At 42.7% G+C, this 13,789-nt stretch overlaps 1 protein-coding gene across 6 annotated transcripts in view; it reads left to right on the forward strand.

The window, feature by feature from the left end:
* Positions 1 to 13,789, forward strand: part of ZMYM2 (zinc finger MYM-type containing 2) — a 77,283-nt gene that overhangs the window by 23,201 nt on the left and 40,293 nt on the right. For all 6 annotated transcript variants that reach the window (XM_048492599.1, XM_048492598.1, XM_048492601.1 and 3 more), the window contains 2 exons: positions 7,199 to 7,493; positions 9,145 to 9,310. In XM_048492599.1, the coding sequence (XP_048348556.1) occupies positions 7,199 to 7,493; positions 9,145 to 9,310 (461 nt within the window). The remainder of the gene's footprint in view (positions 1 to 7,198; positions 7,494 to 9,144; positions 9,311 to 13,789) is intronic.

Consider the following 13,789-nt stretch of genomic DNA (forward strand, 5'->3'; position numbering starts at 1 on the left):
ATTTCCAACCCGGCATTGCTGACTCTGGTTCTTTCAGCCCTTACCAAATGCGCCATTCGAGCCGTTCAGTCGATCCACCTCAAGGGCTACTATGAAACCTTTGTTTCTCATAGCGCCATCACCAGCCAGACGTGTTTCGAGCTCCATGCTCTATCTGTGGACAAAGACCTATGCCTTTTTCACAAGGACAGAGTGGTCCTCAAACCAGACCCCACATTTGTGCCTAAAGTAAACTCACAATTCCATGTCTCACAGGACATCGTGAGTCCCAAACTTCTGTCCCAACCTCATTACATCCTAAAGAGAGGCTATGGCACAACACCGACGCGTCGCCAGAACCTTAAAGGCCTTCTTGATACCTAACTGGAGCCCATACGCAAGTCCAACTCTATGTTCATCAGCGTGTCACTCCAAACCTGGGCCTCCGATGTCTAAGGCAGCCATCAGTCGCGACCATCAAGGCCTGCATAATAGAGGCATACAAAGCCTCCGGCCAGCCAGTCCCTCACGGGATAGTGGCCCACTCCACACGCAGTGCAGCCGTACCTCAACGCAGCCCTTAGAACTCAGTCATCAGTTTCTCAGATATCGCAGAGCGCCACCTGGTCCTCTGTCTCTTCTTTTGTAAGACACTATAAAATACACTCCCGCGGCAGCTTCAGAAGCTGTTTTGGCAGGAGAGTGTTGGAGCACATCATTGGAGACTGATCCTGACCCACCCGTTTAGGGACACTGCTCTAGGAGGTCCCATTCAAGATGCCTCCCACATCCAGTGCAGAACGACCCATTGGTTACTCACGAGAAGGGGTCTTCTGCTGGATAGAGGGAGGCATCTTGCCCCTCCCGGATCGTGAATTAGTCTCCATTCTCCGCACTCTCCTGTCCACGCCAGTTATGCCATCGCTATTACACTACACCAACATTCCTGAAGGTTCTGTTAGTTCAGTTTTGCCCTTCAGTTACCCTGTTTCCAGTTATCTGTTTGTTGTTACTTCCTTGTGTACCAATTCTACCTATTTCTCCGAGGAAAGCTCCACTGCTTGGACAGGTGTCTACTGAGGAAATAGGGGCAGGACGCCTCCTCGGACCACAGGAAGTGACAACTTTGGTTAGAATCCTGCCTCCCTGAGATCCGGTTGGGAAACACCCATTCAAGATGCCTCCCTCTATCCAGCAGAAGACCCCTTCTCGGTGAGTAACCAATGGGTCGTTCTCTCCCAGTGGAATGGGCTCACTCAAACACCTGTACAGTGATCAAGATTATGCCAAAATGAACTCCCAGATGTACATAAATGTCCTAAATGATGTGTATCAACCAACTTTATACAATTTTCTGCTACCCGTCTGAGAAGTAGAGGAGTTGCATGAATTGTCACTTGGAAGTCTCTTGTTCATTAGCTACTGCACACAATCACCACCCCGTCTTTGGAAGCTTCTTTTGTTGAGTCAAAGCTCTGCTTTTCTGTTTCCCTTTGGGCTAAGAAGATTTTCACAGTAATGAAAATTGAATTTCTCAAGATGATACAATTTTCACCTGACCTGCAATTGCAGACGAGTGAGATAAATGCTATAAATCTGAGTAGAAATGAAGACAGCCTTGAAGAACTTCACTTGCTTCTGTAGACCCGTTCAGGATAAATGATTTTACAATCCTTTACACTGACCCCATGAAGTAAAGTCTCAGTAACGTACATTAAAGAGAAATTATTACAACAGTGTTACCTTTCCCAAACTTGCTCACTTCATGCTACTGAATTGTAGCACATGCCTTCTAGGTAAGAATTTCTGAGGAAACTGATTACAGTTGCAGACAGTAGCTTTAAGCACTAGCTCATATTCCTGTTCCTGTGTGCCATGATAATTTCTGTTAATGCTGTTGACTTCTTAGACTGCTTCACTACTTTATGTAGATGTGGGGCCTCTTTATCAGCATATTTATCAGTTAAACATACTAGACTGCACTAAAGGCTAAAAGTTTAAAACTGAAGTACAGTATTGCAGAACTTCAAAAACCATGGGATGATTAGCGTTGTTGCATTTAAGTTCTTCAAATTGGAGACATCTTATTTTCTTGTAAATCTGATAGTTGTCTCCTACTCTAATGGGAGTAGTTCTAAAGTTTTTTGTACTTCTCTTTAACACTCCCCCCCCCCGACCATAATTAGAAAATTGTATAGATAAGTACTTGAAGATGTCAAGTTACAAACTTCTACTTTCTTACTTTCGTATTTTAAAAAAGTTATATCAAACTTTCCAGTAGCAACTCAAGGCACTTTACAAAGCTAATAATTACTGGCACTACATGACAAATTTTAAAAACAGCAACATTAAATAATCAACTAATTAAAAACAACTGTCTGACCACAACAGCATTGAAGATCCATTTACACTCTATCAAAAATCCTTTTGAATGAAGCAGACATCTGATCTGGACCAGTATGGGGAGCTCTGCTAACCTTCTTTGGGAAGCCATTCTGGAGAGCTGGTGCCACAACCAATAAGACCAAGTTAGAGGTGTTGGCAGTCTTATGATAGAAAGGAACAGATAAAATCTCAGCTGGTGTACAGGTTCACTTTATGAGTATTTCAGATACCTCAGTCCCAGTTTTTCTAATGCAACTACCAGTTCCTTGAGTTGGACATGGAAGAATGTTGGGTAACCCTTTCAAAATACAGGTGATGTGGTCACACCTTTAGGCTCCAGTCAGCAGGTGAGCAGCTGTACTTTGCACCAGTTGAAGCTTTTGGATCATCTTTAAGATAGCTCCCAGGAACCATGCTTTACAGTAGTCAAGCCTTGAGGTTCACGAAGCTCTAGGGTCAAGCTCAAGACGGCAAATATGACGCCGTCAGCAACGAAAAAAGAAGGCCAGAGCGAGCTGCCGCGAGCGGGCGATATGCGAGTCGCCCGAAAACGCCAGCTTAAACCGCGCCAAGACGGGTGGGCGTATTCAGAAACGCTTAAAACCACTCTTTTTTCCCATGTGATGATCGACGCCGCGACTGCGCGTAACAGCCGCCACGAGCTGTCGCCAAAATGCATACTGGCCTGCACGGCTTTCAAGAAGTGCGCAGAGGCTAACGTCAGCAGACGCCGCCTTCCGCGAGCCTGCGCGTAACCGTCACATTTCTGCTGGCCGCGGATCACCAGCTCCTTCGTCTGTGTGAACGCTTTTTTTGGGATGCGCCGCACCTATGACCGCCATCGCTGCCGCTGCTTTTGGCCGCGGCGTGAAACGCTCAGATCACCATGGCTAGATTAATAGAATGTAAGATGGGAACCTGCTTTTGCGCAAGAGCAGTTGAAAGAAAGCCGCCTTTGTAGTTGTATTTAAAACTGATTTTTCAAACAGCAAATCTGAGTCAAAGAAAACTCAGCTCTTCACGCATGTTCAGTATCACTCCATCCAAAATGGGCAGAGATGTCCTCCAGATTTTCCAGATTTTGCATAAGATTGTGTCACTGGCAACCAAGACCAAGAACAACCATACTCTGGTATTCTCCATTACTGTGTTTGGGTATGAAGTTGGACAATGGAGAAAGCTGATAGGACTGCCGTAAAGACAAATCAGTGGGTTCTACATCAAATCAAGCTAGCACTCTCCTTTGAAGCTAAAATGATAAAACTGAGGCGATCATACTTTGCTCACATTATGAGAAGAGTCACTGGAAAAAGACAGTAATGGTAGGAAAAGTTGGAGACTGCAGGAAAAGAGGAAGACCCAACATGAGATGGATTAACTAAATCAAGGAAGCTACAGCCCTAGTTTTCAAGACTCAAGGCTATTGATACTACAATGTTTTGGAGGTTAGAGTGTTGTCATAAGTTGGAAGTTAGTTGATGACAAACATACAGATTCAGTTTCAGCTTGGCCTGGTTAACGAAGGACCAATTTCCTCTGCATCTCACTGAATTCAGAGAACCTTCTAGTTTGTTTTGGCATTGTTGTTGTTGCCCCTTTTTCTCAAGCGAGAGCTCAGTTTATGAATGAGCTGCACACTTCTGCATGCTCCCCTTTTCCTTCTTGCATGTCTTTCCTTTGAAGATTCCTGTTTAATCCTATATATCTAGTGTATTTTATTGCACCTTTCTGTTAAGGAGCTTTGTCTGGTGAAAATAGCAGGTTGCTGTTCCTTTCCCATTTAATCTCACAATGGCCTTGTGAGGTAGATGGGTTTGAGATAGTACAATTGACCCAAAGTAATCTAATTGACTTCATATTAGAATAGGAATTTGAATAGGTATAATTTTTACTGATAAATTTATTGGTAAATTTTGATGATTTGGGTTTATCTGATTACCAGCCCTAGATGTAAACCCATGTTTCCCAGATCCTATTCTAGGAATAGTTTAACCATGTTAAAAAACGTGTACGTTTTGGTAAAGCCGAATAAAATGGATATCCATTGACTTGATTCAGCTTTGTATGAAACTTTTTCAGGTTTTTAAAACCTTAACCCAATGGAATTGGACCCCCTAAACCAAATTTCACCAAACTTCGAAGTTCTTCATAGTGGGTGAACTGGAGAGACTCCAGATAGGACTATGATATCAGCCCCTGCCAGCATGGTCAATTGGCCATGCTGGCAGGGGCTGATGGGAATTGTAGTCCATAACATCTGGAGTGCCAAAGGTTCGCCACCACTGTTCTAAGGAGAGTCAACTGTAGCAGCACTGCAAATTTGGTGACTGTCTTGAAAACCAGCCCCATTAGAGCCTCACAAAATTCTCCATAGACTTTAATGGAGCCCAAAATGTCTGGCTTTTTGAAAGAAAGAAAGAAAGAAAGAAAGAAAGAAAGAAAGAAAGAAAGAAAGAAAGAAAGAAAGAAAGAAAGAAAGAAAGAAAAAGCCGGACAAATATCACCATTTGGTGATATTGGTATTCATTTTTTTTCAAATATGCAGAAAATGTTCAGGTCCAATAAATTCGAATTGGGAAAATACAGATTTTTTTTTGTTTTGCAGAGCCTTAGTTCTGATGAAACATCTCAGTAACACTTTATTTTGCTGTGTGGTGTTGCCATGATGAGCTGGCCTTCAGAGGTGTATATTTTTCTTGTCAATAAAACCTAAAGGAAAAAGATTGTTCAGTTAGGATCCTATTTTAGCTGTCACTTTTGTTATAAACCACTGAAGCACATTCTAATGGTTGAAAAGGTTTAGGCATCCTTACAGACTTCAACCAGTGTTTTCTTTAACATTGCAGAATGTGGCTTTCTTTTCATCAAGGGCAGTCATGTTTTGATATTCTTACGGTTTTATCCTTTCTTTTGAAGTGCGTTTGGTAACCTGTATGGGGCAAAAATGTTTAAATAACGTCACCAAAGATCTGCAGATTTTGTTTTTGGTTTCACTGGTTAATGCTAATAGGAAATGTGGTTCTAAATGTCATAATTTAAGTACTTGTTGAAATGCCTCCCATCTTTACTGAAATACTGATTCATATGAAATAATACATATATGATAATTTCTGCTTCTATAAGAAAGCAAAGTTGATTCAACTGCTAGTTCTTAAAATAGAATGCAATGCTTTGTTTCATTTACCAGTTGGTCATTATAATTTGCTGTTTAGAAATTGATCAAACAGGCTTGGATGCTTGAAAGGAGGGTTAGTAGCAAAGCATGGAAGAACAAGGCAAGATGCTGCAGTTTAAGGATAGTCTTTCAAGCATTACAGAGTTACCACCATTTTTGTTTGTTGGGAACATCATTATCACTGGAAACACTGGAGGATCTTTAGTTTCAGCTGAGAGACAGGAGCACTTCTTTATATTAAAACAATTCTATTGGTGTATAATAGACTGCTGTGGATGACAATTCCATTTTAACTGCATTGTGATATTATTTTTTGGGGTTAATTAATATGCTATATTCTCTGGCGTTGTGTAAAGTAAAATTCTGGCAACTCCATGTACCAAAAGTGTAGCACCTGTCTTTGTGTAAGATTAAAAACAAATATATAAAAACAAATACATGAACACAGTTCAGGTACCAGGTATTTCTGTGACAACATGATTAATATCTAATTGTTGTTTTTAGAGTTGCTTAGTGGAAGTAATCGGTGACTCCATGTTCTGTTTACTACATTTTGCAGATAATTTTCGGATAGCGTACTTGAAGAATCTGATATTTTATGTTTGGTAACTGATACCACTGTGTGCAGTATGCATGCAGAGATACATTGCATGTGTCTTAAAGCAGCAGACAGAAATAACCTTTTACTTGACTTACTGAACTCAGTACGTTCAGTTGCTGGGGTTGTGGGCTGATCAGTGGTGGTTCAAACAACAGAAGAAATGAGGAACTTTACGGGAATGCATTATTTGATTCTTCAAAAAATAAAACACTTCTAAATCTACATACTCCCACTCTTCAACAATGCACGATAGCTAAGCATAGTTATCACTGACTTAAGTACCCAAGTAAACAATTTAGTTGCGACTTTGTTTTCCCTCCAGGTTCAAGTTGTTGTCAAATTTTAAATTGCCAGATGCTAATTTTTCAGCTTTCTCCAGGATGTATGTTTGGAGGGTAGTAGCTTTTGAGTGAGAACCAGTACCTTGTTTTTCTTTCATTCTGTTTTTCCTTTGTGGGGGGATAGGAAATTGTCAGCATAAAGTCCATGTGGTTTTGGGGCCTGAAGATACTCATGATCATCTTTTTATTCCTCCAGTAACCAGTGAAAAGCCTCATTCATTGTTAACTTCATTGTTATTTATTTTGAAATACATATTCTTTCTTCCCACAGTCTGAAGGGGCCCAGTATACCATTTTGGCACCCTACTGTTATATATATATATATATATATATTATTTATTTACTTGCTTATTTACTACGTTTACATCCCACCTTTCTTTCCAGCGGAGACTTGAGGCTTTCCAAGATATTAAATACCACTGAGAAGCCATTTTGAAACATTTTCTCTCACTTATATAGTAGAGATTTTTGAGCCCTTACCAAAAATCTATGGTACTCCAACAAAAGACATCAGCCCAATGAATCTTTTTCACATTTGGTCCTATATCTAGATTTGGCATATTCCTGATATTTAGACCAAAGTTGTTGTTTGTAGTTCTGGGTAGATTGGCTGGCTCTCCCTTTACATAAACCCCTGGTGGTAAGTTGTTCATCTTCATTTGCTTGCCAGCATGTTACCCTTGCTTGGTTAACTTTATTTGTTTTTATTTTTTAAAGATTCCTGGATATCTCAGTCAGCTTCATTTCCCAGGAATCAGAAGCAACCAGGTGTGGATTCTCTGTCACCGGTGGCCTCCCTTCCTAAACAGGTCTTCCAGCCTCCTGCACAGCAACAGCAGCAGCAGCCTTCTAAGCAGGTTAAAGTGACGTGTGCTAACTGCAAAAAGCCTTTGCAGAAGGGTCAGACTGCCTATCAGCGGAAAGGATCAATTCACCTTTTTTGCTCCACTACTTGCCTTTCATCCTTCTCACATAAACCAGCTCCAAAGAAACTCTGTGTTATGTGCAAAAAGTAAGAGCTGCATCTTAGCTACTTGATCCTTGTCACTATTCCTTATGTGTAGAGATGTGTAGTGAAATATTGAGCAGTTAGGATGTGGATGAATTCATTTTCTCCTAATGCTGTAAGCCAGAAGGGCCGATGGGCATAGCTGTAAAGCAAAGAAGGCATTTATACAAATGTAACGTCTCTCTCATTCGGTTCATATTCATTTCCTTGTGTAATGCAGTCCTGTGCAAAAACTGAATCTGGTAAAGAGGACCATGCAGACAGTAATATTCACTCTTGGCTGTTGACTTTGTTCAATGGTTGCCATGCTCATTTTTGGCAGTAATAGTGAAAGCTGCAGCATAAGCAGCAATAGCAGACTCAATATGTAGGCTGCAATATTCTGGCAGTAACAAGAAGCAAAATTGAGTGTCAAAGTGAGAAATGCAGGAAGCCTGACTGTGGTGTTTCAGTGTGCTTTGTATAAGTCACACTGAGTGGACATTAGTGGAACTTGGATGGTGCCAGGTTTTGCAGCAGAGTAAGTGCAGGGGTGGGGGGGCAGCTTGGTTTTTTTCCCTTCAGAATCTGCATTCTGGTCTATTAAAAGTTTTTCTCCAATTGTCACATTGCAGTTGCTCAGGTATTGAGCCAGCTAGCAGATCCAATTCAAACAATTACAAACCAATGTATTGTCGAAGGCTTTCATGGCCGGAATCACTGGGGTGCTGTGTGGTTTCCAGGCCGTATGGCCGTGTTCCAGCAGAATTCTCTCCTGACATTTCGCCTGCATCTTTGGCTGTCATCTTCAGAATTACAAACTAAACTGGGACTCTTACTTTTGTTGGTTCTGTGATCTGATCTCCCTTGATGGTCTTGAATGTAGCCTTGGAGTGGGAGAGAATACTGAAAGGGAGTGCACATTCCTGTTAAAAAGTGGGAAGTTTTTCCTTGTGACATTTTTCCACCCATGGTGGTGGGGTCGGTTAGCTCAGAAATCGCCTACCCACCATGCTGCAGTCCATGGCTGAATTTCCACACCACACTGTTAGCTGGTGGTAACATTTGAAAGACCATGAGAGAGCTAGTTCTGGATCAGTTGTGTGTAGAAAGCCCATGTGTTTAAAAAGGGAACAACCTATGTGTAGCTGGTTCCTAATGGGTGTGTGTATGTAATATGAAGCCATGGTTAATGATGGAAAATTAGATGGGAGAGTAGAGCATGTGTGCCCTTGAGGCTAGGTTAGATCTTGTTTTGCAGATCACGGTCTGCCTTGCCCTTAGACTGACAGTTCAGAATTGACTGCAGAGATGTTCTTAGTCTTGTTTTTCATTTAAAGGCATCACTACTCAGCTCACACAGATCTTGAAGGATCAAAGTATTTGTCCTCTTAACCCTAAACAATTTAGAATTGAAATGTAGATATCTATTATTATCATCAGCAGCAGCAGCAGTAGTAGTAGTAGTAGTAGTAGATTTTGTATCGTCTATGGCACGGTGCAGTCATAGGCTTTGATATGGACTGATCTTTCTCAACAGCTGTTGTTTATTATCTTGAGATTTTATGGATGGAGCCTGGGATTTTTAAGCAGACGATGCTTGTGCTCTAATTCCAGGCCATGGCCTAGTAGTCCTTTATGGTTTTGGTGATAGTGGCTGTTTTTAATCTTTCAGGGATATAACAACAATGAAAGGTACCATTGTTGCTCAGGTTGATTCGAGTGAGTCCTTCCAGGAGTTTTGCAGTACATCATGCTTGTCCTTCTACGAAGAAAAACAGAATCCCTCGAAAGGGATCCTCAACAAGTCGAGATGCACGATCTGTGGTAAACTAACAGAGGTTTGTTTGCATTTTTCATTTTCATTAATATGTTATCGCTGTGTGATCACGGCTGGGTGGCTGCCCAGACTTCCAGTGGCAACTTGAATCCAACACTACCTGAGCCTTTTCCCTGCTCCCAGACCTCCGATTTACCGAAGAGTAGGGCTCCAGCAGGTGGCAGGGCAGCTGGGGTCAGTCAGAGAGGCGTCCCCAGCCAGCGTGGTGTAGTGGTTAAGAGCAGGTGGATTTTAATCTAGAGAACCAGGTTTGATTCCCCACTCCTCCACCAGAGTGGCAAAGGCTTATCTGGTGAACCAGATGTGTTTCTGCACTCCTACACATTCCTGCTGGGAGACCTTGGGCTAGTCACAGTTCTTTGGAGCTCTCTCAGCCCCACCTACATCACAAGGTGTCTGTTGAGGGAAAGGAAGGGAAAGGAGCTTGTAGGCCACCTTGAGTCTTCTTACAAAAGAGAAAGGTGGGATATAAATCCAAACTCCTCTTCCTCCTCCTTCTCCTGTCAGTTGCTTCCTTCCCAGCCAGGTGGAGAAGCATCTTTATATAAGACTTCCAACTCCTGCCCCAACCCCAACTCCAGCCAACCCACACCTCCACAATATACAGGCCAACAGGCAGGGTGCCAAGTAGGCATCAGAATCCCTATTCAGACCTGAGCAGACAGAAGGCACAGGAAGGGCTGGGAGAGTGGTCTTGCCCAGCAGGGCTCCTCTAGAATAACCTGGGAAGCTGAGGCCAAGCCTGGTTCTATCCAGGGGGAGGGAGGGGCACCTGGTGCAGGAGGAGATCCAAATGAAACACTAAAAAATAGAGGAGGAAGGGAATTTTGGGTCATGGCGAGGAATAGAAAAGGGAGAAAAAGCCAGTAGAGAAGAACAGACAGAAAGTCCACGCCAGAGAGAAAGAAAGGCTAGCACCCAAGGACTGCATCTCCAGTTAACCTGTCCACTCTGAGGCTAACCCAGGTGGGGAGAGGACTCTTCACAGGCTGAAGGCAGTAAGCATGGACCTTGGAGGGGGGTGTGGGGGTTAGGTTTCAGGATGACAGATCACATGGCCAAAATCTACTGATAGTTTTAATTTATTGATCTGGGTAGGATTTCTTACCTGGAGACAAGTTTTAATCAAAGATGGATTGATAACTACATATGTTTGTTAGTATTCTGGAACTGTCTGAGTTAATTACAGTGGTGAGTTTTATTGCTATGCAGAATGATTTTGGCAACTTCTGGAGCTACAAAATAGGGATGAAAATTGCTTCAGCGTGCCTATGCTCCAGGGGGAGGAACTGTTCTTCTCCCACTCAGTTGCTTTTTGTTGGGCACAGCAGAGACATTGTTAAAGAACTTTTCCAAGGACTTTCTTCTCAGAACTACTTCACAAGACTTTCATCTTTTGTGTGAGTTCAATACAACTGGGGAATTCTGTTCAAGACTCCCTGGCCATTTCTTGATTCCACTGTCATCCCTTCATCACAAAGACAACCCACCTTTAAAAACTATAATGGCAACAACCCCCCCACCACTGATGGTCTCAACTGCTGCCAACATCAGTCCAGATGAGATTCATAATAGTGAGTCTTACAAACATTCTCCTAAGTTCACTTAGCAATCATGGAGAAACAGGTAGTGTATGGTTTTTATTGTTCTGGAACCTATGCATGAGTCAGTTACACTAATGGGTGTAATGCCTGTACAGAGCCACCGGACCTGTCAATATGAAAAGGGATGATTGAACCAGTGAGGTTCCGGCAACATGAGACCTGATGGTGCTGTCAGGACCCTCCCAAGAATTCTGGAATCTTCACTTCTGAAATCAAAGAGAAGGGAGGCCAACTTCAAATAAAGACATAGCTAAGGCTAACTTGAAATAAAGAAGTGAAAACAGAAATACAGTCCTCATTACTTTCATCCATCAGTGACTATGCCTGCCGTTGTCAAGACCTGTCATGTTCCTATGTTAGACCTTATGGGGGATCCACTTGAAACCTCTCAATTGCAGATACCAATGCAGCCTCTTTGCATGCTTTCTCCTTATTGGAGGGCCAAAATGATGCTATTTGGGTGGGGCTGCTCTCAGATGGATATTCATACTTCCCTTCCCTTTGTGCCTATTATTGGGAAACATTGGACTTTCCCCAGCAACAGGCATTCCTATTCCAGAGATGCAACCCACAGAGACTGTTGACACTTAGAGGTGTGCCCTTAATACCAAGTCCCTTCGCCTGGACCAAAGTTACACTACTCACATAGTCCCTTGGTACTGAAAGAATTCAATTCTCTGACTGTCTGGGTAGTGTAAGGGGCTGGTGGCAGTGTTCTGTTGAGGTGTGTGACCCATACTTCAGTCTTTTGTTTTGTTTGCCCCTTGCCCACTTTGGAGCACTGCTCAAGTGAGTTGTAGGAGTATATGATACCGTGATATATACCTGGTGCATAGAAAGCTGAGGCACCTAATTTCAAGCCACAAAAAACTTATTGACTTCAGAAAGTATAAGTTTCCTAGCTGAACTTGACTCAGTAGCAGCTAAAAACAGAAGATTTGGGAGCAAGATGAGATAGAGTTGCTTAACAGAGTTTGCATTAGGGATGAGCAGCTTTCCAGCACTCTAGGAACACAAATGAACCACTGTTTTCCTCCAAATGTAGAATAATTCTGGGATTCATAGCCATGACAGACTAAACTTTGCTCCAGAGAAAGTCTTTGACTTCAGCAACATCGGTATTTGGCAGTAAACTACTGTATGAAGAATTGTATTTATCTAGAATGCAAAGCACCAATAACCCTTAGGAGAGAAATGCCTCGGTTTCTTTTCTCTCTCTCTCTCTCTCTCTCTCTCTCTCTCTCTCTCTCTCTCTCTCTCTCACACACACACACACACACACACACACACACACACACCCTCTAGTTGTAATGCTATGCAGGCTGCCCTTACAGCTTGTTTTTACAGCTCTCTGGTGAGTTAGAAAAAAAGCAGCAACATGCTTACTGGATTCCCCACAGTAGCCCCAGCTTTGGCCGCCATCTTGGAATTATCGTATATACTCAAGTATAAGCCGAGGGGGCTTTTTCAGCATTAAAAATGTGCTGAAAAAGTTGGCTTATACTCGAGTATATACGGTAGTTTGGCCTTCATGCTGTGTCTGACATTCCCACTTGTGTTATGGTTACCAAGTCAGGAGCCCAATTAAATGTCACACTTGTTAGGTTAGCTTCTTGTACACAGCCTCCCCATTTCCATGTTTGTTCATGCATAGGCTATGTCTGTCACTTCTTTACTCACTCTGACCTCCTCAGACACTTCCACACAAGTTCCAGTTGTCATGCCAACCTCCTCAGACTAGTGCCAGACCTTCACCCTTGGTATTGACATCTTGACATTATCCTACTCTTGTACCTGCACCATGTTCTCCTTTTTGAAGCCACTTACTTGTCTTAGGCTGTTCATCTTGCCTACCAGTTTGATTCTGATAGTGACTCTGACAGAGTAGCACCTTCTTCTCCAGCCGAATACTTCTCTGACCACCACGACTCCTCCCCCCCTCAGACAAAGGCTGTCATACAAATCCATAGCCCTAACCTGAGATGGAGCTGTCATGATTACAAAACAGCAGGTGTGAACATCAAAACATGCTGCTGAGGGAGGCTTCAAACAAATGACAGTGCAGGATGGCATGCCTGGTTCTGATCTTAAAACCTAGCACTGGATTCCAGGGGGCATATCAGTGACCTTTTGAAGGGAAGGGCTGCTTGAAGGCAAAACCACCCCGTGGCATTAATTCAAAAATTGCCTAATGCAACAAACGTCATTTGGCTTAACTCAGTTCTTGTGTACTCCCCAGTGTCCCAAATGTTGATTGTCTGCCCCCCAGACAGCCTAAAAGCCTCAAATCGGTCTCTAGCAGGCATGTCTTGAATTCTTTCCATTGGGATACCGTTCCTCCTCTTCTGAATCACAAATTTCATCTCAACATAAAACGTCATCAGGGACTGATAGAGGCAGTTTTGAAGTTCTGCGCACTTTGCCCAGTGATCTCCCACCTCCTATCAACCTTGGGAGAAGAGTACTTCAGGCAATTGAGTTTTGACCGTTGTGAGGCTGGGCTATGCCGTAGAGTTCATTTCTCTCCTTTCTTGTGCAGTTTTTGCCTCCACCCACCTTTTCCTGTCTTCGGTCAGGATAGGGGAAAGAGGAAGAAGTGATAAAGCATTTTCTTTGCTGAAAGACATGATAGAACATTTCCTTTGCTCCCAAATGGAGTCAAGGTTTCTGCTCCTGGCACTTCGCTGTCTCAAAGGATGGAGGTATTTGCCAATTCCTCAATCTCAGGAGTGTCAACAAATTAATTAAGATGGAGAAGTTCCAGATGGTGACCCCCTCTTAACACTGAGAACAGGGCAGCCTTAACAACAAATACTTGCATATTACTATTCAAGCAAAACATTGTCAATACCTCAGGTTTACAGTGATCAGCTGCC

This window comes from Sphaerodactylus townsendi, linkage group LG04 (assembly GCF_021028975.2).
Source record: "Sphaerodactylus townsendi isolate TG3544 linkage group LG04, MPM_Stown_v2.3, whole genome shotgun sequence".
NCBI classification, from domain to species: Eukaryota; Metazoa; Chordata; class Lepidosauria; order Squamata; family Sphaerodactylidae; genus Sphaerodactylus; species Sphaerodactylus townsendi.